Raw genomic sequence first — 22,478 nt, 5'->3', positions numbered from 1 at the left:
TAACACTGGAGATGGAGGAAATTCAGAATATGTTACCCACATAGCACAAAGGCAGATTGAGAGATTGAGGGCCCCGCTCCCAAAGCGGTAACTGGGCCTGGCTTAGGGCAATCCAACCCTCCACTCGTGTGGCGCGGCAGAATACCGGCAGAATATATGAGGCGTATTCACGAGGGAAAATGGGGAATGTAGGACAGTTACAATACCTTTAAAACCTGTCAATTTCGAATCTGATATCGAAAAGCTTCCAAGTCTTCTTGTTGTCTGTTTGGCAGCAGAAGAAAACTTAACACGGTGAATTTTGAATATTGAAATATTGCTGAAATGTGCGGCATCATGTGATCCACTTTTACGTTGATCAAAATCCCTGTCAATGTTTTGATTGAAAAGTTGCCTTCACGTGAGGCTCGGCCGGCCTTCACCGAGGTGGGTCTCAAACAGCCAATGAGCGCCACGATGGTTGATTCATGGCTGAATTTCTTATCGTCCAATAAGATTCAAGATCGGGGCCCCGCTAAAAAAAAATTGGCCTAGCCTGAAGACGGAAGAAAAATTTCAGAGACTTGGTCTCAATCAATTTTTTTTTTACTTAGAGATCGCAAAGATATCGCAGCCTTCTTCCCGCAATCTTTCTTTGTTTTCATCGTCTTGCGATTCCATTTCCGATCTTTTGCGCATTCAGCTACACGCAGCCGCTCCTTGATTTCATCGTCAAGTACTTTATCCGACACACAACCCTCTGTCTTAGGAAGCTTCGAAGCTCTTAAGACTTTTTACCAAACCTCAACCCTTTGCGATCTAAACTTTTCGTGATGGCTCCTCCTGGACGTGGTGGCGGCGGTTTCCGCGGTGGTGCTGGTGGTCGCGGTGGCGGTCGTGGTGGCGGTCGCGGTGGCTTTGGCGGTGGCTTCGGCGGTCGTGGTGGTAAGTTCTTTCGTTGTGTCGCTGTTGTCGAAAACAAGTTGCAACAATCCATCTAACAAGATCTCAACAGGTGCCCGTGGTGGTGCTCGTGGCGGTGCTCGCGGTGGTGGCCGCGGTGGTGCTGGCGGCCGCGGTGGTGGCCGTGGCGGTGCTCGTGGTGGCGCTCGCGGCGGTGCTGCTGGCGGCGGTAACAAGGTCGTTGTTGTAAGTTGTTCTCTTCTTGTTTAATCTCTCAAAACCTTCACGGGCAAGACTTGTTCGCAAAAGGCTATCTAACTCACACATGTATTTCTACAACAGGAGCGTCATCGCCACGAGGGTGTCTTCATCTCCAGAGGCAAGCAGGATGATCTGGTCACCCGCAGTTACGCCCCTGGTATCGCCGTCTACGGTGAGAAGCGCATACAGACTGAGGAGTCTACCAAGGCTGAGGATGGCACTACCATTGTCAACAAGATCGAGTACCGTGTGTGGAACCCCTTCCGCAGCAAGATTGCTGCCGGTATCCTGGCCGGTGTCGACAACCTGTACATTGCCCCTGGCAAGAAGGTCCTGTACCTGGGTGCTGCTTCCGGTACCTCGGTCTCCCACGTCTCGGACATGGTCGGTGCCACCGGCCGTGTCTACGCCGTCGAGTTCTCCATCCGCTCTGGCCGTGAGCTTCTGCAGATGTCCATGAAGCGCAACAACATCAACCCCCTGGTGTTCGACGCTCGCATGCCCGTTAAGTACAGATTCTACATTGACGGCATGGTTGACGTCATTTTCTGCGATGTTGCCCAGCCCAACCCCGCCCAGATCGTCTACGACAACGCGCGTGTTTTCCTGCGCAAGGGCGGCTACGTCCTACTGTCCATCAAGGCCAGCTGTGTTGACTCTACCCGGCCACAGGAGGAGGTTTACGCTGATGTTGTTGCTCGCATGCGCAAGTTCAACTTCAAGCCCAAGGAGCAGGTTTCTCTGGGTAAGTTTTTTGGAACAACAAAATCTACTGTCTTCTTTGCTTTGGGAATACCCTAGTGCTAACTATCCGTTTAGAAACCTACGAGCGTGGTCACGCTCTGGTCGTCTTCCAGTACAACCCCGACTACGCCTGGTAAACAGCGCTAGCTCTCCGTCAACATCCTCATCCTGTCTCATTGCCGTCCACTTGACCCTGCTCGACTTCTGACGCGTCGAACGAGCTGCTCCGACAACCGACGGACACACCATATACCATTACCGGCACACTAATGGGCAGTGAGACGCCTCGGCACCGCTTTGGATGAGATGCTGTCGGCGTCTGTCGTTCTTGCTTGGGTTCAAAACTGGGGGTTCTGGCGTTCCAGGCGCAATACATTTGTTTTTTTCTGCTTTGTTTGTTCGTTGCTGCTTTCTGTTTTTTTTTGCTCTGCTTCTTTTTTTATGTAAACAATTTTCATAGGGAAACCTGCGTTGCATCTGGTGGTATCTAGTTTTCCTCTTTATCTAACTACATTATTCCATGGTGTCTCTGTCTCGCCTTGTCGACTCGGTATCTTGACGCCTATGGTGCTTGTGGACAAACTTTTCTTCTCTAACGGGGGGGGGCACTATCATAAAGGGCCTGACCTGATAAGGAACCCTAAGTACTGGCAGTTAGGGTTGGGTTTACAACTCGGCCAATAGTGTTACACGGGGATTTACAGGTGGGGCCATTCACGCCTGTGGGATAAAGGGGAGAACGTCGTAATCAAAAGTTCGTGTTTAAGATGTGACTTTTCAGTATTTCAGTAACTAACAACCAGTGATAGCATTGTTTTAATAGCCCTGGGAAGTCGTATAATCAAGAGCCTGAAACAAAGGGGCTCAACCTGAGAGAGCCAGACGTGAAATGCTGGTCTTGGCTCACAGCAAGGAGATGGACCGCATCGAAGGCCATGATCACAGCTTCTACGCACTGATCCATGCCCAAAGCCGATAAGCCGGTAGCGCAGGCTTGAAATGTGCTGGCTTGTAGTTAGGACGAAGCCTAATGAATGAAAGCATTCTTCTACTCGCTTTGAGCCCGCGCTTTGAGGGAAGATCTAAGACACGGCTATTGGGGCTGGTCGTTTTTGACGTTAGTGCTGATGGCCAAGTCTTCCATGTTGGGCAATCGGTCGCAGAAGGTTGTCAACCGAGTAGTTAACTACATCTCCAGTCCAAGTCTTTGCATTCCGTCTGGATGAGACGCTTGGCGTTCTTTTCATTGGTAGCCCAGGGCTTGTCGCCACTCTTCTCACCGTGAATCTGCCTGGTTCATCATACACGCCGAACAGTGATTTCTATGTGGAAACTCTCTTTGTCCAAGAACTTGGTCAAAGGCTCTTCTGTTACGCTCTCAAGGAATGGCTACTTGTGCGTGTTTTAGCTGCAACACCACTGCGCCCACCTTGGACTCCAAACCTCCGCCCATCCCCGCCAACGACGCAACTCGGAAACCCCCTCCACCTGGGCCATGGGGTATGTCATGCCCGAGCGGCTTTCCGACAGCCAGCTCAATGCCTTGAGCATAATCGAGCGGACCTGTTCGTCGCTCTCACTGATGGGATGCGTAATCATCATAGCGACCTTCACCTGCTCCACCAAGTTCCGGAAGCCAATCAACCGGATCATGTTCTATGCGACATTTGGCAACCTGTTGACCAACGTTGCGACTCTGATGGCGCGGGCGTATATCGAGTCTCCAGACTCTGGGCCCTGCCAGTTCCAGGGGTTCCTGATCCAAATGTGCCCAACTACCTCCCGCCTTATCTGCTGTCTCGGGCTCCCGTTTTCTAACATGTAGATCACCAGGTTCATGCCGGCCGATGCATACTGGACTCTTGCCATGGCGGTCAATGTCCACTTGACCTTTTACAATCGCTTTGACGCCAGGCGGCTGCGGTCAATGGAGATCCCCTACGTCTTTCTTTGCTACGGAGTTCCATTTATCCCTGCGCTGACATTCCTGTTCGTGCGGGATCACGCGGGGGGCCGTCCATATGGCGACGCCACTCTCTGGTGCTGGCTCACGTCAGACTGGGATATATACCGCATCGCTGTCTTCTATGCGCCTGTTTGGTACTTTTATCTCCCCCCCCTCACGTCTCAAAGACGGTGGATTTCTGACTGTACAATACTAGGTTCACTTCATTTATCACCATAGCCATCTATGTCCGTGCTGGCCGTAAGATATTCGGCATACGAAAACAGCTACAGAGCTTTGAAGACACGGCTGACTTTAACACCTCCACAGTCCGGACTACCAAGATTTCCATTACATCGGAATGCTCGGAGAATGCGGCAACCAGCTTTCCACTGGACGTCCCGATAGCCGGGGGCGAGGGCGATATACACGGCGGACCACGGGCCTATTCGGTCTCAATAAGCGCAGTGACCCTCCCCCCCTCAGCCCAAACCGAGCCGCTCAATGAAGCCAACCAAACCACCACTCTCACAACGGCTCCCGCCGCCAAGATTGACCAGCCCCGCCATCACCGCACTCACCTCCACATGCCGCACCTCCACCTCCACGGCCGCATCCACGGGCGCCACAGCCGGACCAGCGAAAGGAGACGGGCACACGCAGTCAACAAGGCTGCGTGGTCCTACACCAAGTGTGCCATGCTGTTCTTCTTCACCATGTTCGTCACGTGGATCCCGTCCAGCGCTAACCGCGTCTACTCCTTCATCCACAAGGATCGCAGCTTGGCGCCACTCGAGTTCATGAGCGCCTTTGTCCTTCCATTGCAGGGCTTCTGGAACTTTGCCATATACGCCGTCTTCTCTTGGACCTCGTTTGTAGCGCTGTGGGATGAGTCCGTTGAAGCTGTATCCCGGCTTGCTGCTCGGCGACACGCACAACAGGCGCAACCTTGGAAAAGCGGTGGAAGAGATGGTCGCAGCGACAGCGTCACAGAGCTTGCGACGAATCAAGTGACACAGGACCGCGAGTGTTTGGCGTGAGGCAGAGTAATTTTAATGCGTGTTTGTATTTTTTGTCTCCCTGAAAAGAATCAGAAAATCATGAAAAAAGATGAAATATTGGCGTCAACTTGGGTGGTGGGACACAGCCTTCGTGTTCCTGCAAAATCTTCCCAACGCCAACCAAGTCCTGTGCTAAGAAAAACTTCGAGTAACGTAACTCCGAACTAGCAGCCAGTTGGACCAATAACCCCGAAAACAGAAAAAGAGAAAATCTTGAACAAAGAAATATTACAGTCCTGAAACGTGCCGTCAACTCCAGCTCCTTTTCTCGCTGGCCTCTTATGCTCGCACAGCCTCAATTAAATGGTACTCCCACGTGGTGTCGTACTCCATGCACTCTTGTAGAACTTCGGGATACTCCCACCACCATTTGTGCGCCCCGACAAATCGGCTCCAGGTTTGCTTCCACAGCAGACGCCCAGTCAGGTGTCTAAGTTCTGACTTGGCTTCCAGGTCAGTTAGATTGCCAATCCCCGAGACAAAACTTGCCCTTGGTGTTGAGAGCTCGTCGGGCTCCTCGTGGATAACCATGGAAACACTTGACCGGAAAAGCTTCTTGCGCTCGCTGGGAAGAATGGCTTTACAGCTGGCAGTGGTGATTGTGCTCCCGGGCCCACGTAGATCGGCGTTGTGCAACCATTTTCGGAATGACTTGGAGGGAGTAGAGCATCGAAACTGCCGCATCGTGGTTCTGGTTAGGTTCTTAGAAAGCCACTGTCGAAGCAAAGGGCCAGTAGTTCTTTCTATAGGGGTGGGATCTACAAGTGCTAGATGAAGAACTCCCCCCGGGGCGAGACAGTTGTAGATTCGGTCCAGAGCTATTGGAATTTCGGATACTGTGAGAGCTGCTGGTAGTGAATAGGCGTAAACTTCGCCAAATATGTGGCCGCTATCGGGTATGTGTGCGGGTGAGACGCTTGGAACTTGAACAGAAATGACGTTGCTGAAAACCGGCGGCACATGAGCAACGCTATTTGCGACATGGAATATTTGCTTGGTCGGATTATTTGCAGATATAAATGAAATCATGCCTACAGAATTGGGTTGAAAGATTAGAAAGAGCTTGAGTTGGATGAAAAGAAGAAATCCATGTCAACATACCAGGTGACTCAAACAGACACATGATGCGCTGTGAGTGGGAGCCTTTCAATTTGAGACTTGGACTAACGGTCGATGATCTCCGAGTTTCTTCTTGGTCGATATTGTGTATGGCAGTGAGCATCCAGCGCTTTTTCTCCATCTCCATTTCCTTGTATACAGCAGCGTCCTTTTCAGAGCCCCAGTTGCGATTTAGAGCAGTTAGGATGGCTTGGTCACCAACCGACTGCATCATTTTGGTGGCAATTTGTATTTCCTGAAATCTTTCTTCCAAGGTGGGCTTCCTAAAGGGTTGGTGAGGGAGTGTATCTTCGTCAGCCAACAGATCTTCCAGATTGACTTTTGTTTCTGCCATTGTATCATGACTGATTTCGTCCTCCCACTCATCAGGGGTCCTCCAAGAAGATTGATCGTTTGGTCCGAAGGCTTGAACCCAACCAGTGGGATTGATTGGAGCTTGTAAAGATGACAATGGGCTGAAATCGACAGGAAAGTCTTCTAGATCAACAGTGTTGATTGATGTGGCTTTTGAGCTCGGATTGCTGGTATTAATCAAGTTTTTAAAGTTGCTGTTGTTGTATATTGCTGACTGCAAAGTATGGGGGGTTTCCCCAATGTGGGATGTTTCCGGGGATGTCAGCAGTGATACACTATCTCCTATAGAGATAGTCCTTCTAGGTATTGACATGTCATGACGGTCGTCCATCGCCTGGCTTGGGGCACCAGTAGTCCTAGAAGCCAATGTCGTGATGGATGACTGGCGTGCCGCGTGAATGCGCGATGGGTATTTGCTGTCTACCGAAGAACCATAATGGTGTGATGTCTCTGAGGAAAGGTCAAATGCAGTTGACTGTGTGTAGATAGATGGTGCAGTGCATTTTGAAAACACAGAATCTAGATGCGTCATGTGTCAATTAAGCTTCTATTATTTGGTCAGAAGCGAAAAAGGCTATTCAAGATTGGCTTACCTCTAGAGATGGGACTTGTAGGATCCTCCATATCCTGACTTTCATCTAAAAACCTATTGGAGAGAAAATGGTCTACTGTGTGAATGGTGAGATTTTGTTGAGGTTGTCTCAACTTTGGAATTGCCAAAGTTGAAGAACTAGGGCCATTATCGCTGATGTTTGACATGGAACTCTGGCTGAAGCTTAAGCGCGATTGTGCTCGAGATTCTGATCTATGGGACGTGATATCGGTGTCTAGATGATACGCAGAGCGCTGAAGAGAGCTTTGTGAAGTTATCGAGCGAGGTTTTTCGCCGAGCTTGCTGGAGGCTGAGGCTATAGATTCCAAGCCAAAGAAAGAAAGCTTGCGCTTAGAGTCGTCGCATGAGCTGGAAGACTGAATGCTAGGAGACAAAGGTCGGATTTTGGTGGCACTCTTAGCCACACGTCTAATAGTTCGAGAACTAAAAAGACTGCTAAAGGTATTTTCGCTCTTTTCGCTAGGGCATTCACTAGACGGGGTGGTGTTGTTGCTTCGAGAGTAGGCCAAGGTGCGAGCGGCATCTGTCGTCTTTTGTTTTCTTTCATTTTCCTTGCGGGCACGATGCTCGCCGACTGATTCCCGCTGGGGGTCAGTCCAAACAACGTCGAACATGGCAATTTGGATATTTAGATGGCCAATGGAACAGAATAACTAGTACATAACAAGTGTTAGTAGCACTGGAAGGAAAAACGTAAAGTCATCGCATCGTGGGCTAAATGCGAGGTAGCAGAGCGCTCATAATGGCATCAGGAATTTGACATGGCGAAGCGCAAAGCCCAAGACATGGAAGCGGGGAAGGAGAAAGGCACTTCGCTACAAAACCAATGCGATTAAGCAAGAAGCCGATACTATGCACGTGGACGGCTGTCTTGGGTTTCAATCCGGCTTGCTTGATGGCAGGCGAGACATTGTGAGGCGGGAAGAGGCGAGGAGAGTTTTCCGAAACGCAGTGTTGAGCGTGGAACTTACAGTTGCGACAACGGATGGAATGGGCGAAGCAGCGGCGATGGGCGTTGAATGGGAGCGGATGAATGCGATTAGTAGCAGCGGGCGGAAAATTCGAGGCGAAAGGCAGGATGTGAAGATGAGGAGGAGAATAAGAACAAAAGAACAAACGGATGGTCAAGAAAAGATTTGACAATACAATATACGGCGACAATGTCAGGGAAGGCAACTGCTCGATCAAGAGATGATGTGAAGCTTGGGCCTGCACAAGAGGAAGGAGCGGTTCTAACGCAAGGGATGCACGATGGAGATGAAATGGTAGCAACAGGGACAAATAGCGCCATCAGAATGTTGGTTGAATGGTCGCAGCAACGGTCGGGAAAAAGAAAAGTCGAGTGTTTAAAGGGAGGGCAAAACGTGCGGGAGGCACAAAATGTGTGTGCCATCGGGAAGAGAAAGCAGAGAAGCCAGAGAAAAAAAGGTCATCCCATCCGACACGGGCGGCAGGTATGGCTTGCTCCTGCCTCATCTGAGATCCGATAGCTGCGGAGGGGAGGAAGGCAAGAGCGTTTGTAAGTACATACATACACACATGGCAACAGCCTCAAGTCAATCCGCAACAAAGTTTGCGCTCCTTCCTTTCGCCATGGTGTATGTGTGGTACTTGCTTTGACTTGACTATATTTAACGTCTACATTGTAGTACTTGCTTTGTTTTTTCTGCAGCTCAAACAGGAAAGCCACGAGAAGACGAACGGCCAAACTCTCTTACAGGTTCTTTCCGTGGCCAATGAGAGAAGGTACACACAAGTAACTATGTAACTATTTCCATAGCAGACTACTTGCGTAATTGCATCTCTCCAAGTATTTCCGTCGCTAACTAACTATAACCAACTACACTCTATCTATTGCCCTGAGAAAATACGGCTGATTCACCCCAACTAACCAAGCTCTACGGCACAATTCCGTTGGCCACCTCACAACACAAACCAGTCCAGGCTTCTTTCTGCCCACCCGCTTCTTACACAGTTAGACAAGACCTGATCCGTTGTTCTATCGTATCCTTGATTTCCCGCCCGCCCATTGTTGTGGAGGCCCCATGTTTCATTTGTTTCTCCTGTCTGCTCTTACTCTCAGTCCCACCTTCATTTATTTGAAGGCTTCTATGCTGGGCGCCAATGTTTTACATCGTCATCGTTTCCAATCCTGCCGTGAAGCACAGTGGGCGCTGCTGGTTAAAAGTGTCTATATCATTGTGTGGGAGCAAGCATGTTTTCCGCCTTCTTTTTTTCGGTGGCCAAGAATCTTGCTCGATCCCAAGCGGGAACGGAGAGGCCGCCTGGCGGGTTGAGCAGTGATAAGATCTAGCAAGACGGGCCGTAGTCAAGTAGCGCTTCTGGGAGCTCTGATAGTTACGCATACCGAGGTTGCTCTCTAGGTCTGGCGCTTTCTGCTCCTACCGGGGCCGGCCTTGGGTAATCCTACATAATCTTGATTGCGGGAGAAACCCTTGCAAGACTTGTCAAAATCTAATCGCATCAAAAGCCATGGATCCATGGTAAACACGGCGATACACATCCATCTAGGCCGGCTGTCTGTTAATTTTACCGTACACTGTGCATATCAAACCAGTGTCTAAAGCCTAAAGCCCATGCCTCCAGCCTCAACGTGCATCCAAGCCAAGCATGCGCTTTGTGGCTGATCCCGGCTCGCGATCAACCTCCCGCTCTTCCGCCCAATTGATCTTCACAAAAGTCTTCTACTTTGGGAGATCCACCCCAGGCAAGCCACGAGGCTTGGACGTAGTCAATGTGGATGCACAACAGGCGCGTAGCGAGAGGCAAAGGACAGTGTAACGGTTTGTGCGACACTGACGCAAAAGATATCAAGTAGCCGTGGATGGTAGAGGCACATGGCTTGGTGAGTTGGTCGCTCTCCAGCCTGTGTTGTTCATGTTGTTTTTCTTGGAACAAGGATTTCTCTCCCGCCATAACTATTTGCTTACCATCAGGTACAAGTAAAGTAGCCAGATACGTATTAGTGTCCCTGGCCATTGATAGATGCATTTGCTCGGCTACAAGTACAGCCATGTACGTTCCAAGTATACACCATTCGGATGCTCTATAATCTATTACTCCCTTGGGCTTCAGAATAGTCGGATGCCCATGCAAGGGAGACTCGGAAACAACACCAACATGCACATATTACTGGGCGAAGCACCTTCGAAAACCCAGCGCCCTTCCATGGCCCATTTTAAATACGCCAATGCACCCACCCATGATTGCTGGCTGCCCTTGAAGCTATTCTGTCTGCTACTAGTACTAGAACCTTTGTCTCAGGGATCCGACGCGACTGGGTCTTATATCGTAACCCTAACACAGATCATTCGATATCGAGGCAACAAACAAGGCAAGGGAGCTTGAGACACGACTGATCAGAGCCACTTGCTAGTATCGGCAGTGATTTTTTTCCATGAGACAATGCGTAATTCTGATTCTGCTGTCCTATGACCGGAGAGTCAAAGGCGTACTCACAGCACCAAAAGAGAGACGGCCATGTATTGGCCAGCCCAACCCAACCATCTGATCCGCCAACATTTCAAATTCACATGCAGTCATGTTGCGCAAGTGCTACAAACCAGGGAGCTTAAAGTGGCGTTCGCCATCTCGGCTGTAAATGCACTCTCGGTAATTTTAACACTAGAGTTTACAGGGATGAAGGCCAACAGTTTTGGCCAAAAAAAGAACTCTGCTTGAAGATGAAAAACAAAAAGTGTAAAAGAGAATCCCGGAGGAGGTTCTGTGATTCCAGATAATCTGGAGCACTGGGAATTGAGCCCAATGCGGGGGTCGAACCCGCAACCTTGAGATTAAGAGTCTCACGCTCTACCGATTGAGCTAACCGGGCGGGATATTGGTAGTTGTTGAGGGAGGGGCAAAAGTTGGTACAAAATATTTGGCGTTACACAAGGTCACGTGAGACCGATTTTGTGACACCATCTCGCCAAAAGTCGTGAATGTCTTGAGGCTATCCACTACAAGGTCACAAGGTGGTTCGGCGGATCTAGATTGTTGGGAAGAGCTGGCGCGCGAACACGTCAATGGTGGTCCGGGATGATGTGTAATTGTGAAGTTTGCCTGCAGTACATTGGTGAGCTTGGGATATATGTGCTGAAGCTGCGAGTTATTTGAACTTGCCTTGTTGCTGACTCTCATGGAACTCGGTGTTCTTCAAACTTTCTTTTCACAAAAGATCATGAACTGTCGTCCTTTATATGTATCCAGAAATCTCATAGTCGAGTTAGCCGTGAAAGGCCGAATCAGAAGTCTTCGGAGATCTTGAATGGAAAAATGCCGAGGTGAGCAGAAATAAGACAAATACATGCAACTGTAGCAAAAGAAAACCCCCATCTTCGTGGTGGCCTATTTGTAAAAAAGCACTCTAGCCGCCTGTATTGCGAGCCTAATTAAACTGGCGGCACTTGTATTCTTGTACCTCATATTATCACTGCCGATCGTGCAACAGCCCATCCATTGTCGGTGTCCAGCAAGAGCAAGAGCAAACGCAGGCGTTTGGCCCGGCAACCCGCTTTTGGGGGGATATTTGGCCGCTTCTCTTTGGCTGATATTTCACTGCATGCATCTATTGGAGAAGACTCTTCATCCCGGGGATTTGACCTGCTCTTAATTCCATCTAAAAGCTGCCCGCACGATACGAAACTCGGCCTCGGTCAAGGTTAGTCGCCGGCATTCCTTCCCTCCAGAATCGAGCGGGACCCACTGGTCGGCAGACATGATACAGACGCAGAGTAGTTGCTATCTTTCTCTTATTCCCATCACCAGGGACTGCGCTGATCGCCGCGGAGTTTTCTTCGCGAAGAATGTCCAAGCATCCATCCTCCTTTTTGGCCCGATATATCACAGCGAGTCAACAGTCCGACTCATCAGCTAACCAATCTTGATAGACAACGCATCCAGACACCCAACAAACGCCAGCAGGCCCACTGGAACAACCCCGGCTAAGCGAATATCCCACAGCCGCCCGCGACCGAGTGTCCATGGCCCCAATGGAACAAATGCACCACACCGACCCCCCCATGGTAGGCGGAACTGGAGTCTCCAGCAAGACGCCCGACCAACCAACATTTCTGGGCTGGTTCAGGCCAAAATGGCGCTGGTTGATCCATGTATCTCGACACCTTGATCGCAAGATATCTTCTTCTACCTTTGGAAGAATCTTTAGACTCCAGGGATCAGGACATGTAAGGAACAGGCCCAGCAGTCCAAATATCTGTGCTAATAGAAGATGGTCCAGGTTGATGAAATTCCTTCGGCTACCTTTCTCACAGAGATTCGCGCTGGCATGACGACTTTTGCTACTATGGCGTACATTATCGCTGTCAATGTAAAGTTCCTCTTAAAGTACCAGCCGGCTGTACGCAGCCCACCGCCAAAACTCTAACACCGTCCTTCAGGCGACCGTTCTCTCACAGACAGGAGGAAACTGTCCTTGCACTGAGTTTAACAGACAGAACTGTGACAATGACTCTGATTATTTGGCATGCAAAGAAGGTACAACCCTCCACCCACTCATCGCATAATATCAGTACATCTCAAGTCTAAGTACCTGCGTAATCTTCACACAGATGTTCGACGAGATCTCATTACCGCAACAGCAGCAATTGCTGGTCTTGCAAGTTTCATGTTTGGCTTCCTCACGAATCTCCCAGTGGCTCTCGGGTAAGTAAACCAGGCCCAAAGAAAATATGCGCCGTCCTGGAGGACCAGCTGGCTAATGACACCAGACCGGGAATGGGTCTCAATGCGTATTTTGCCTTTCAAGTTGTCGGCCCAAACGGCAGTGGCTCTATTCCCTACAGTCTTGCCCTGACTGCCGTGTTTGTCGAAGGGTTGGTTTTCGTGTTTCTTGCTCTCACGGGGATGCGACAATGGCTCGTGAGATTAATTCCTGCAACCATCAAGACGGCCACTGGCGTTGGCATCGGGCTTTTCTTGACTGAGATTGGTCTTTCATATGCTGCTGGTATTGGAGCAATCACGGGCGGCTGGAAGTCTACTCCTCTTGCCCTGGGAGGTTGTGCTCCTGAACTGATTGACTCACAAACGCAAATGTGTAGTAGAGGTCTCATGTCTAATCCCAAGGTTTGTCTTCCGAGCCCTACCAATCGAAAAACCAGTCGGCCATTAACACTAATCTCTTATAGATGTGGGTAGGCATTGTTGCAGGAGGCATTCTGACAGCTTTCCTCATGTCCTTCAGAGTCAAGTATGCCCTTATAATAGGGATTGCTTTTGTGTCTCTCCTATCCTGGCCGTATGTCATTACTGTTCTTCAGTTCCCTTTGTTCGTGAGACTGACAGACAACAAACAGCCGTAACACTGCCATTACCTACTTCCCGTACACAGATGAAGGAGATTCTCGGTACGAGTTTTTCAAACATGTCGTGTCTTTCCGTCCGATCAAACACACATTGGCACAGCTCGACTGGGACTTTGGCGAAAATGGCTCCCAGTTTGCTCTGGCCCTATTCACATTTTTATACGTGGATATCATTGACGCAACTGCCACACTCTATTCCATGGTCCGGTTCTGTGGTGTTGTAGACCCAAAGGACGGCGACTTTCCAAGATCAACTTTGGCATACTGTACAGATGCTCTGTGTATCTCAGCTGGGGCTTTGTTGGGATGCTCTCCAGTGACTGCATTTATCGAGAGTGGAGCTGGCATTGCCGAGGGCGGCAGAACCGGTCTCACAGCTATGACTACAGGGTTATGTTTTCTGATGTCTATTTTCTTTGCACCCATATTTGCTTCTGTTCCACCATGGGCGACTGGTTGTACTCTTATACTGGTAGGCACTACACTGCTTGTAAAAGCGAGAGAAAGTCACGTATTGGAATGGCTAACATTTGCTAGGTCGGTTGCATGATGATTCGGCAAATTACACAAATCAACTGGAAGTATATTAGTGATATTCTTCCGTCGTTTGTAGTGATGACCTTTATACCATTCAGCTACAGTGTAGCCTATGGTCTGATTGCGTAAGTGGCGGCACTGATAGTCATGGCACAGAGGGGAAACGCTAGCTAACTATCTTCAGTGGCGTCTTTGTTTATACTGCACTCAACTCGATGATTGCCGTGGCTGTATGGGCCTCTGGGGGCCGTCTTGAGCCACGTGAATACGACATGAAAGAGTACTGGTCATGGAAAGGAATGGGTCGGCAGCCGTGGTTTGTGCGGGCTGTGAGGAACCGTGGGCGGTTCTGGTACGACCAGGATGACCCTGCTAAGCAAGGCTACAATTTAGAAGAGGACCACGATCATGGCCATCGAGGCTCTCTGGAGCATGTGCACCAGACGCTGTCCGCTGAGAGGGACAAGGATGCCGTCGGTGTCCAGGTTCCCAATAGGGCGTTTACGTCTCGAAGATAAAAACAGCAGCAGCGCACGGCAAGACTGAATCAGCGTTGAGGCGCGTGGCGTGGTTGGTACACAGTGAAGAAGCAATGCAAGAAATTTTGGTGCATCGCGACTGGGAGTGTGGTGTTTTTATACAGGGACAAGTACCTATGTACCTTTGCACATTGGAGCTGGCTGCCTTGTTCATTTCTGGTGGGGCATACGTAATGGACATGATGGATTTTGGGACTTTGAGCTTGTGATGCAATCGCAGCTCTGCAAGCTGTAGTTAGTCCAATTTTTCTTTTTTCCCTTCTACACATACACAATCGCCCACCGCCAGTTATTCATCACGACTGCCCCCATCTGCACGAGCGGGCATCTTTTACAGCGATAGCAAGACAGAAAACAGGCCATCCTATTCCGGGTCTCTGTGTTATTAGCCAAGCTACAGCCATGTCTGGGGGGTGGAATACCAGTAAGCCTCCGCATCTTGGAAGAGCCGCCCGCCAATGAATACTGACCTGCGTTTCCGATAGTCGAGTCCGATGCGGTTCGTACATCCCGCCGAAGCCCAGCCGCGCACTGCTAACCAAGCGACAGGGCGTTTTCACCTATCTCCTTGAGAACCTTGGCGTCACGGGCGTCCAATTCGAAGAGCTGATCAGTCTCGACCCCGCCATGCTCGCGCAGCTCCAGCCAGTCTACGGCGTGATATTCCTGTTCAAGTACCCGACCGACCAGCCCTATACATCGGCATCCGGCCCACAAGACGGCGAGTACGACCACGCGGCGTCGCAAAACATGTTTTTCGCGCAGCAGACGATCCAGAACGCCTGCGGCACGCAGGCGCTGCTGAGCGTGCTCATGAACAAGCCCGACGACATCGACATGGGCGCCGAGATGCGCGCGTTCCGCGACTTTACGCTGACGCTGCCGCCCGAGTACCGCGGCGAGTCGCTGAGCAACAGCGAGCTCATCCGCAGCGTGCACAACTCGTTTGCGCGCGCCAGCCCCTTTGTCGACGAGACGCAGCGCGACGGCGGCGAGCCCGAGGACGCCTTCCACTTTATCGCCTACACGCTGCACAACGGCACGCTCTACGAGCTCGACGGCCTGCAGCCCGCGCCCATCGCCCACGGCGCCTGCGACCAGCCCCGCTTCCCCGCCATGGTCATGGACGTCCTGCAGCGCCGCGTCGTTCGCTACGCCGCCTCGGAAATCCGCTTCAACCTGCTCGCCATGGTCGGCGACCAGCGCGTGCGCGCGCGCGAGTTTGGCGACCTGGAGATGCTCGAGCGCGAGGAACAGAAGCGGCGCGACTGGATGTTTGAGAATGCCCTGCGCAAGCACAATTTCGTAGGCTTTGCCGGCGAGGTGCTCAAGATGGTCGTCGCCGACAAGGAGGCCAAGGGCCAGTACAGGCCGTGGATCAACCAAAGTCTAGAACGCATGAGAAACCAGCAGGCCATGTATAGAAAGGCAGGGGGCGGCGGCGGTGTTGAGGACGTGGATATGGCGGAGAAATAAAGGAGAGATGAAATGCGGGAGCCTGGTTGGGCTGTGCTATGCCCCTCGGTTTTTTTTTTTTTTGTCTTTTTTTCTCGACAGTACTGCGGCAATAATACAACAGGCATCTATTATGAAGGCAATATTCCACTGAAACATCCCGACTACTGCAAAAAAAAAAAAAAAAAAAAAGAAACATCAATGTAGATACATAAATTGCACGCCTACTGATACGAGGCCTCAAGCCGTAATCTCGGGGACCTGGGCATCCTGGTTCACAACCGTAGTTGCGTCTGTCGCTGAGCCTCCGGCGCCAGCAGAACCAGAAACGCCCTCTGCTTCGCCGGCGTTGTCGGCGGCCTTGGCACCGCTTTCCCCCGTCTCCGAGGTCTCTTTCAGGCTCGCCTTTTCCTTCTCTTCAGCCTCCCTCTTCCTTTCTTCTTCTTCTTCCTCCTCGGCCCTACGACGCTCAAGTTCCCGTTGTCTCTCTGCTTCAGCCTCAACATTGGCAATGTGACCTTCGGCAAGACCCGGCGCCAAGCTGGCCACAAAGATCATAAGGCCTCGCTCGAGTCGGCGGGCGGTGTTGATCAGCCAAGTGGCTTGCTCGCGCTGGGCGCGTCTCTGTAATCTCCCAGCCAGGGCGGCGGGGTCCGGGGGCACCTGGCCGGCGGGCTGGGCAGGGCCAGTTGGGGCATCCTGGGCATTGGCGGGGCGACCGTGGGCGTCAATTAGAGGCATTATGCCGCCTACAAAGTTGGTCCATAGCATGCGGCCGGTGCCTTCAAACAGGCCGGCGTTCAGGGCAATAAAGACAACAGCCATGGAGAGTGCGCCAAACCAGCGGTAGGGATTGCTGCTGCCGCCGGCAAACCACCAGACAAAAATCACGAGGCGAAGGACAAACCAGACCTCGGACCACAAAACATTCAGGAGCTGCTGCCATAGCGCACGGTTGGGCCGAGCTCGGGCTACACCGCGTGGGGGGATATTGATGTGCATTTCGATGTTGTTGACTGCAGCTATTCCATCTTGGGGGACAAAATTCAAAGGAACTGTCGGTGTAGGCGCGGGGGCGGCGTCTCGCGACGGCGGGATAAATGATGCGGGCGGTTTAATGTGGCTGGTGTCGATGATGATGCCATGTGATTGGCCGTCTGGAGACTGCAGGACATACATCTTGGGCGTCGGTTGCGTCGATGCGTCAAACAGTTGGGGAGTGTGGATTCTGAAGGGAGGGTGCGCAAATAGCGGCGCAGCGGCAGCCGGAGGAGGCCTGTCGCCGGGGGTCTGGGCAGGGCCGTTGTGGAGGTTGTGAGGCAGAGGGGCCATTCCCGACATAGAGCGCTGCATCGCAGTAGCAATAATGTTGACCGCCTCCTGGGTCCTGTGTTCGGCAGTGCTAGCCGGGGCCGGTCTGGGGCTGGCGGCGGGGATGTGTTGTGGCGTGTGGGAGCGGCGCTGGTAGTGGGCTTGGATGCGGCGCTGCATCTCGGCTTCGGTGAGCAGCGGCGATGAGCGCACGGCGGGCGTGGGCCGGGGCGTGGGGACGGCGGATTCGGGCTGGGGGGTGTTTGGCAGCGAGGGTTCGGCAGCCGAAATGGCGAGGTGGATGGTGTGCTCGGTGGAGAGGCGCATCTATGGCGAAGGGCGATTGCGTCAGTGGTGGCAGAGGCACGATGGAGGGGCCTATGGGATGGGATCTCACCTGTTGTTCCCCGAATACGGCGAGCATGGAAGCGCTATCGTCAGTGAGGAGCCGGCCTCTGTAAATCAGGCGAAGGCGAGCATCGCTCTCGGCGGCAGAGCGTAGGCCCAGCGACACGAGCAGCCGGGGAATCCGCTGGCGCAGCTCTCCGATGGTTGCCGTGGTGTTGACGTTGCGGACAATGAGGGGCTCCGGGAATGAGGGACAGAGCACGTGGAGCTCAAAGAGGAGCGTCTCGATGGGAGCTGTCTGGCGCGCAGCATCGACGGCGATGCGCCGGAAAGGAGGCAGCTCCGTCACCATTCTCGAAGCGGGCGCGCGGTGGTGGAGGGATTTGTAATGCAGTACCAGGAAGAAGACGCTGGGAGGGGGCGTCGGTTGGAAGGCCAGTAGAGAGGCGGACGGAGATGTGGCGGAGCGTGGAGCAGAAGAGTTGGAAGCGAGTGTGGTGCAGGAACAAAAGAGCAAGAAACAATCGGCGGACCGGCTGAGGAAAAGAGGCAGTTTGAGGGAGGATCCGATAGTTCATACGCCGTTAATGTAACAGAAGATCAACAGTGCGGAAATCGCAGCAAACAATGGGCCAAGTTCCTCCACGTTGCCATTTGAGCGACAGGTACCCAGACAGCGAAAGTTTGCTGGGCGGGTACAACGCCTGGCTTTGGGGCCACCTGGACTCTCTTACAAGCCTCTGGGCAAGACCCCAACCCCAGTCTGTCCTGTGCCACGTGACAGAATGGGGGCTCCGACTCCACCAGCTGCCACCAGCTGGCCCTGGCCTCTGCCACCCGTCTGGGAACTTGTGGACCCTGTGCTATTCTTGGCCTAGCCGGCAGCCCTGCCCCTGCGGCCAGCGCCAGCGGGAACATGTGTCAAGCCACTTACTTGCAAGGGGAAAAAAGGGTGTTGTGCATTTTCAGAAGCAAAATCACAAGCAAAATCCAAGCAGGCCAATAGACCCAGTCGCAGTCGACGACCCTTGCTCCTGTTTGTTGCTACCTGGGCGGGCTGGAACTATCGTTGGGAAGAGGAGGCTCCTTTCGCTGGTTCAACCGCCATGTCTCATCTCCTCCAGTTAATTTTTTTCTCCTTATAAACCTGCTCCTTGGTCCTGCTCCTCGGCTGCTCTCGAGTCCTCTGGGCCTTCTCTCTGCCTTCTCCCGGTTCTTGCTTCCTGCCTCCCCCCGCCGCAGAGTCATGCATTTCGAGGTAATTTCCCAGTGAGCCTCTCTCTGTTGTTGCCATTGCTGTCTGTGTTTCTTGTCGAGGTTCAGTCTCGGGGCTTTTTTTCTTTTTTTTTTTTTTACCTTTTTTCTCCCCCCCACCCCCCATTTTTGCCATCCTCAGCCGCTCCTTCCTTCTCTTTTCTTGGATGGGTCGTGACTGAGGCTCCGCAATGGCTCTCGCAACTTCCACCACAAACGCTAACCCCAAGCTCGAATTTGCTGGGTCTGTGGCAGCCGAGTCAGACCTAGCCTCGTGCCCTCCGGAAGCCGCCAGCCACGCAAACTCGCGGCCCTCGTCGCCGTGCTCGACTATTTCCGCTTCTAATTTTGCCGTCACCTCCTCCTCCTCCTCCTCCTCTGCAACCTCCACCGCCTGCGACTTTGACGCCGACGCTGACGACGCCCAAATGAGACCCCGCGTCCCGCTCTCGGCCGCCGGCCCCGTGCCCATGCTCAAGCCTCACCCGCTGGGCACGCCGTCGGGCGGCTTCGCGGCCGCCTCCATGCGGCGCCAGGTTCCGCAGCCCCAGCCCCTGCTGCAGCAGCAGCGCGCCCGCAGACCGTCCACCGCGGCGCCGCGCTTCCGCTTCTTCTCCACCTATGCGCCCAGACGCCTGCGCTTCACCAAGATCAAGACGGCCATCCGCAACACCCGCCGCCACTGGTACCGCATCCCCGTCGGCCTGGGCATTGGCCTCCTCGGAATGCTCCAGTTCTACAAAATGTCCACCAAGCGCAACCAGGAGCACGATGAGCTTCTGGGCGAGGAGGCCAGACCGCCCAAGAGGCGGCCGCGTATCCGTCCAGATGGCCCTTGGTACGTTCCTATTTTTTTTTTCTCCCTCGTTTTCTCGCTTCTTCTTTTCTCCCTTGACCGCCAGTTCTGCTTGGATTCTTTTGGCCTGCATGCGTGCTCTCCTTGGCTTGAATATATCGCTGACATGTGATACAACACCATAGGCAGGTCCAGGTCATGTCAACCCTGCCTCTTAAGGCCATCTCACGTCTTTGGGGCCGCTTCAACGAGTTGACGCTTCCTTACTATCTGCGAGTCCCTGGCTTCAAGCTGTACTCTTACGTTTTCGGTGTCAAGTAAGGCTCCTCCGTTCTGCCCTTCTCCCGCCCTCCCGCTCGCTCGCTTCATGCTCTTCTTCCCCTCTTTCACATGCTTTTTGTTGGGAAATTTGCACAAAAGAGTCCCCTGCGCTAACCCGTGCATGCAGCTTGGTTGAGGTCGCTGAAGACGATCTCCACACTTATCCTAATCTGGCGTCCTTCTTTTACCGCACTTTGAAACCCGGCTCTCGTCCCCTGGATCCCCGTCATGACGCCCTTATCTCGCCCTCTGACGGTCGCATCCTACAGTATGGCAAGATCGAGGGCAACGACATTGAGCAGGTCAAGGGCATGACCTACACCGTTGATGCACTGCTCGGAAAGAACACCCCCGCGCCTAGCATTGCCTCTGGCGGTCTTGCTTCACCTACTGGTCTTGGCTCTACCGAGGCCGTGCTAACCGAGCGCGACGAGGAAATCGTCAAGCGCGACGAGGAATTCGCCCGTCTCAACGGCATCTCGTACACTCTGCCTTCGCTCCTGTCTGGCGGCTCTCGTGGCCGTGCTGCTTCCACCTCTGCCGATCTGTCTACTCCCGCGTCCAAAGACACCGAGCAAGAAGTCATTGACGAGCTTGCGCTGGGCGAACGCCCCTGGTACCAGCAACTATCCAACACCCGCAAGACCGCCCTGTTCTACGCCGTCATCTATCTCGCCCCCGGAGACTACCACCGCTTCCACTCCCCCTGCAACTGGGTCGTCGAGCGCCGCCGCCACTTTTCCGGCGAGCTGTACAGCGTCTCGCCCTACCTCCAGCGCACGCTGCCCGGCCTCTTCACGCTGAACGAGCGCGTTGTCCTCCTGGGCCGCTGGCGCTGGGGCTTCTTCAGCTACGTGCCCGTCGGCGCCACCAACGTCGGCTCCATCATTGTCAACTTTGACAAGGAACTGCGCACCAACTCGCTCAACACCGACACTGCCGCCGACCGCGCTGCCGAGGAGGCCGCGGCCCGCGGAGAGGCATACTCGGGCTTCTCCGAGGCCACGTACGAGGCCGCCAGCCCTGTGCTGGGCGGCCATGCGCTCAGCAGGGGCGAAGAAATGGGCGGCTTCCAGCTGGGAAGCACCGTTGTCCTCGTCTTTGAGGCGCCCGTCGAGGGCGAGAACGGCGAAAAGTGGCACTGGGAGGTCGAAAAGGGCCAGACCATCAAGATGGGCCAGGCCCTCGGCCACATTGCGACGGCGCCCAAGAAGGAGTAAGAGAATTGCCCTTGGTTTATCAGTCAGTACAAGTTTGAAATCGGGAGACCAAAAAAAGGATTCTATACGCATATACCCCTATACTCACGGTACAATATTCAACACTGCCCAGAGTGTTCCAATACATATCAACACTATAGTTAGCGACGTCAGAAGAGAGAGTGCCAAACATCTTGTAGCTAGCATATGTGACCATGATTAGGCCAGAGGAGCAAGGTTGTGACAGTAATGACTTGGTTTATTCAGGTCGGAGTTATACTCCTTTGGAGTGCGTGTCTCTGATTCTATCTAAGGGTGTGTGTTTGGGTCCAGCCGCGTGTCAGTTGCTTGGTGAGGCTGTCTGCGGGCATCCTGTCTGTGTTTGGTTTCGACTTTCGCAGGTGCTTGCCGATCTCGTGGTGGGCGTTGCAGCTGTTGCAGAAGGGGGTTTGTATGTCTCCATCAGGGCGGGTGCGATCTGGATGAGACGTGCCTGGGATTTGTCCATTCGCGGCAGGTCCTCTGGTTCTTGGATGTGGGTACCCCTGGCTATTATTGGGTCTGATGCCAGCGCGGGGTAGTGTCGTTTCAAGGCGGTGAAGGCCTCAGACATCATGACTCCGTCGGGGTGCTGGAGGTATTGCGGTACCGCCGGCCGGGTTTTACGGTACCTTTGGATCCGCTCACAGTATTCCTGTATGCCGTCTTCTTTCGGCACGTAGTAGAGTTTGCGGTATGCATTTGCGGCATCCTCGACTTGGTCTGGGAGGCTGGTGCGGGTTCGGCTGGCGACGTGCCCCAGAGCGGATGGCAGGGTCATGTCATCCTCCCAGTTGTCTCCCATGGACTGCTGGAGTAGGAGCTTCCAGCTCAGTCTTATATTTATTTATTTTTAAAGTCTAGCGGGGGAGCACATGACTCTCGCCCATCCCAGTAGGGACATGCAGACTAAGGCTAGCTTGAAACAAAAACTGTCGCTATGACAGCGCGTGGCGCAATGCCAGGGTTAGGCTGGTGAGGCCTGCGTAAGGGTTGGTGGGCGCTGTACAGCGGCTGTCCCACCGGAGGTGTTGTAGAGGGGACACAGGTCCTGAAGAAACTGTGTCTTGTAGAGGAGGGTGGAGAGGCGGGCCGCTCCCGTAGGGGTACCGAGCATGAAGGCTAGGGTCCCGAGGCCACGGGGGCGTCCGAGGGTTGCGAGCCGTTTCCTCACGGTGGGACACGCAGCGAAATGGGTAGAGGCCTTGGGACGGTCACAGGCGCAGTAAAGCGCTGCTTCGGTATGCTCAAAACGTTCATGGTATGACATGAAGTCACCATGATCGGTTCGGCACTGGATCAAGAAGCCGAGGTGGCGTCTTAGGAGTCGGAGCTCCTTGGGGGGCCCTCTGG

At 53.0% G+C, this 22,478-nt stretch overlaps 8 protein-coding genes across 8 annotated transcripts; 5 read left to right on the top strand and 3 right to left on the bottom strand.

Annotated features, from left to right (window-relative positions):
- Positions 1–812: 812 nt before the first annotated feature.
- BROUX77_006032 (uncharacterized protein) lies at positions 813–2,024 on the top strand (the record flags this gene model as incomplete). The annotated part of the gene is made up of 4 exons (XM_073750972.1): positions 813–924; positions 995–1,128; positions 1,225–1,888; positions 1,963–2,024. The coding sequence occupies 4 exons, from the start codon at positions 813–815 to the stop codon at positions 2,022–2,024; spliced, it is 972 nt and encodes a 323-aa protein (XP_073603902.1).
- A 1,358-nt stretch (positions 2,025–3,382) lies between these two features.
- On the top strand, positions 3,383–4,872 carry BROUX77_006031 (uncharacterized protein; the record flags this gene model as incomplete). Its single annotated transcript, XM_073750971.1, has 3 exons — positions 3,383–3,654; positions 3,721–3,987; positions 4,050–4,872. The coding sequence occupies 3 exons, from the start codon at positions 3,383–3,385 to the stop codon at positions 4,870–4,872; spliced, it is 1,362 nt and encodes a 453-aa protein (XP_073603901.1).
- Positions 4,873–5,172: 300 nt separating this feature from the next.
- Positions 5,173–7,593, bottom strand: BROUX77_006030 (uncharacterized protein; the record flags this gene model as incomplete). Its single annotated transcript, XM_073750970.1, has 3 exons — positions 5,173–5,924; positions 5,995–6,885; positions 6,960–7,593. 3 exons carry the CDS (start codon positions 7,591–7,593, stop codon positions 5,173–5,175), a joined length of 2,277 nt encoding a protein of 758 aa, XP_073603900.1.
- Positions 7,594–11,982: 4,389 nt separating this feature from the next.
- BROUX77_006029 (uncharacterized protein) lies at positions 11,983–14,381 on the top strand (the record flags this gene model as incomplete). The annotated part of the gene is made up of 9 exons (XM_073750969.1): positions 11,983–12,186; positions 12,240–12,329; positions 12,400–12,496; positions 12,571–12,664; positions 12,730–13,087; positions 13,150–13,259; positions 13,318–13,798; positions 13,864–13,988; positions 14,048–14,381. The coding sequence occupies 9 exons, from the start codon at positions 11,983–11,985 to the stop codon at positions 14,379–14,381; spliced, it is 1,893 nt and encodes a 630-aa protein (XP_073603899.1).
- Positions 14,382–14,804: 423 nt separating this feature from the next.
- BROUX77_006028 (uncharacterized protein) lies at positions 14,805–15,878 on the top strand (the record flags this gene model as incomplete). Its single annotated transcript, XM_073750968.1, has 3 exons — positions 14,805–14,826; positions 14,888–14,901; positions 14,952–15,878. The coding sequence occupies 3 exons, from the start codon at positions 14,805–14,807 to the stop codon at positions 15,876–15,878; spliced, it is 963 nt and encodes a 320-aa protein (XP_073603898.1).
- Positions 15,879–16,097: 219 nt separating this feature from the next.
- On the bottom strand, positions 16,098–17,868 carry BROUX77_006027 (uncharacterized protein; the record flags this gene model as incomplete). Its single annotated transcript, XM_073750967.1, has 2 exons — positions 16,098–17,495; positions 17,566–17,868. 2 exons carry the CDS (start codon positions 17,866–17,868, stop codon positions 16,098–16,100), a joined length of 1,701 nt encoding a protein of 566 aa, XP_073603897.1.
- Positions 17,869–18,961: 1,093 nt separating this feature from the next.
- BROUX77_006026 (uncharacterized protein) lies at positions 18,962–21,107 on the top strand (the record flags this gene model as incomplete). The annotated part of the gene is made up of 3 exons (XM_073750966.1): positions 18,962–19,608; positions 19,752–19,883; positions 20,015–21,107. The coding sequence occupies 3 exons, from the start codon at positions 18,962–18,964 to the stop codon at positions 21,105–21,107; spliced, it is 1,872 nt and encodes a 623-aa protein (XP_073603896.1).
- A 319-nt stretch (positions 21,108–21,426) lies between these two features.
- On the bottom strand, positions 21,427–21,930 carry BROUX77_006025 (uncharacterized protein; the record flags this gene model as incomplete). Its single annotated transcript, XM_073750964.1, has 1 exon — positions 21,427–21,930. One exon carries the CDS (start codon positions 21,928–21,930, stop codon positions 21,427–21,429), a length of 504 nt encoding a protein of 167 aa, XP_073603895.1.
- Between the last annotated feature and the right edge of the window lie 548 nt (positions 21,931–22,478).

The sequence above is a fragment of the Berkeleyomyces rouxiae genome, assembly GCF_048999995.1.
Source record: "Berkeleyomyces rouxiae strain 22BRR77 chromosome Unknown BrBRR77_ptg000007l, whole genome shotgun sequence".
Classification (NCBI taxonomy): Eukaryota; Fungi; Ascomycota; class Sordariomycetes; order Microascales; family Ceratocystidaceae; genus Berkeleyomyces; species Berkeleyomyces rouxiae.
Note: the sequence above shows the minus strand (reverse complement) of the source record. Positions and strands in the feature narration are given on the sequence as shown.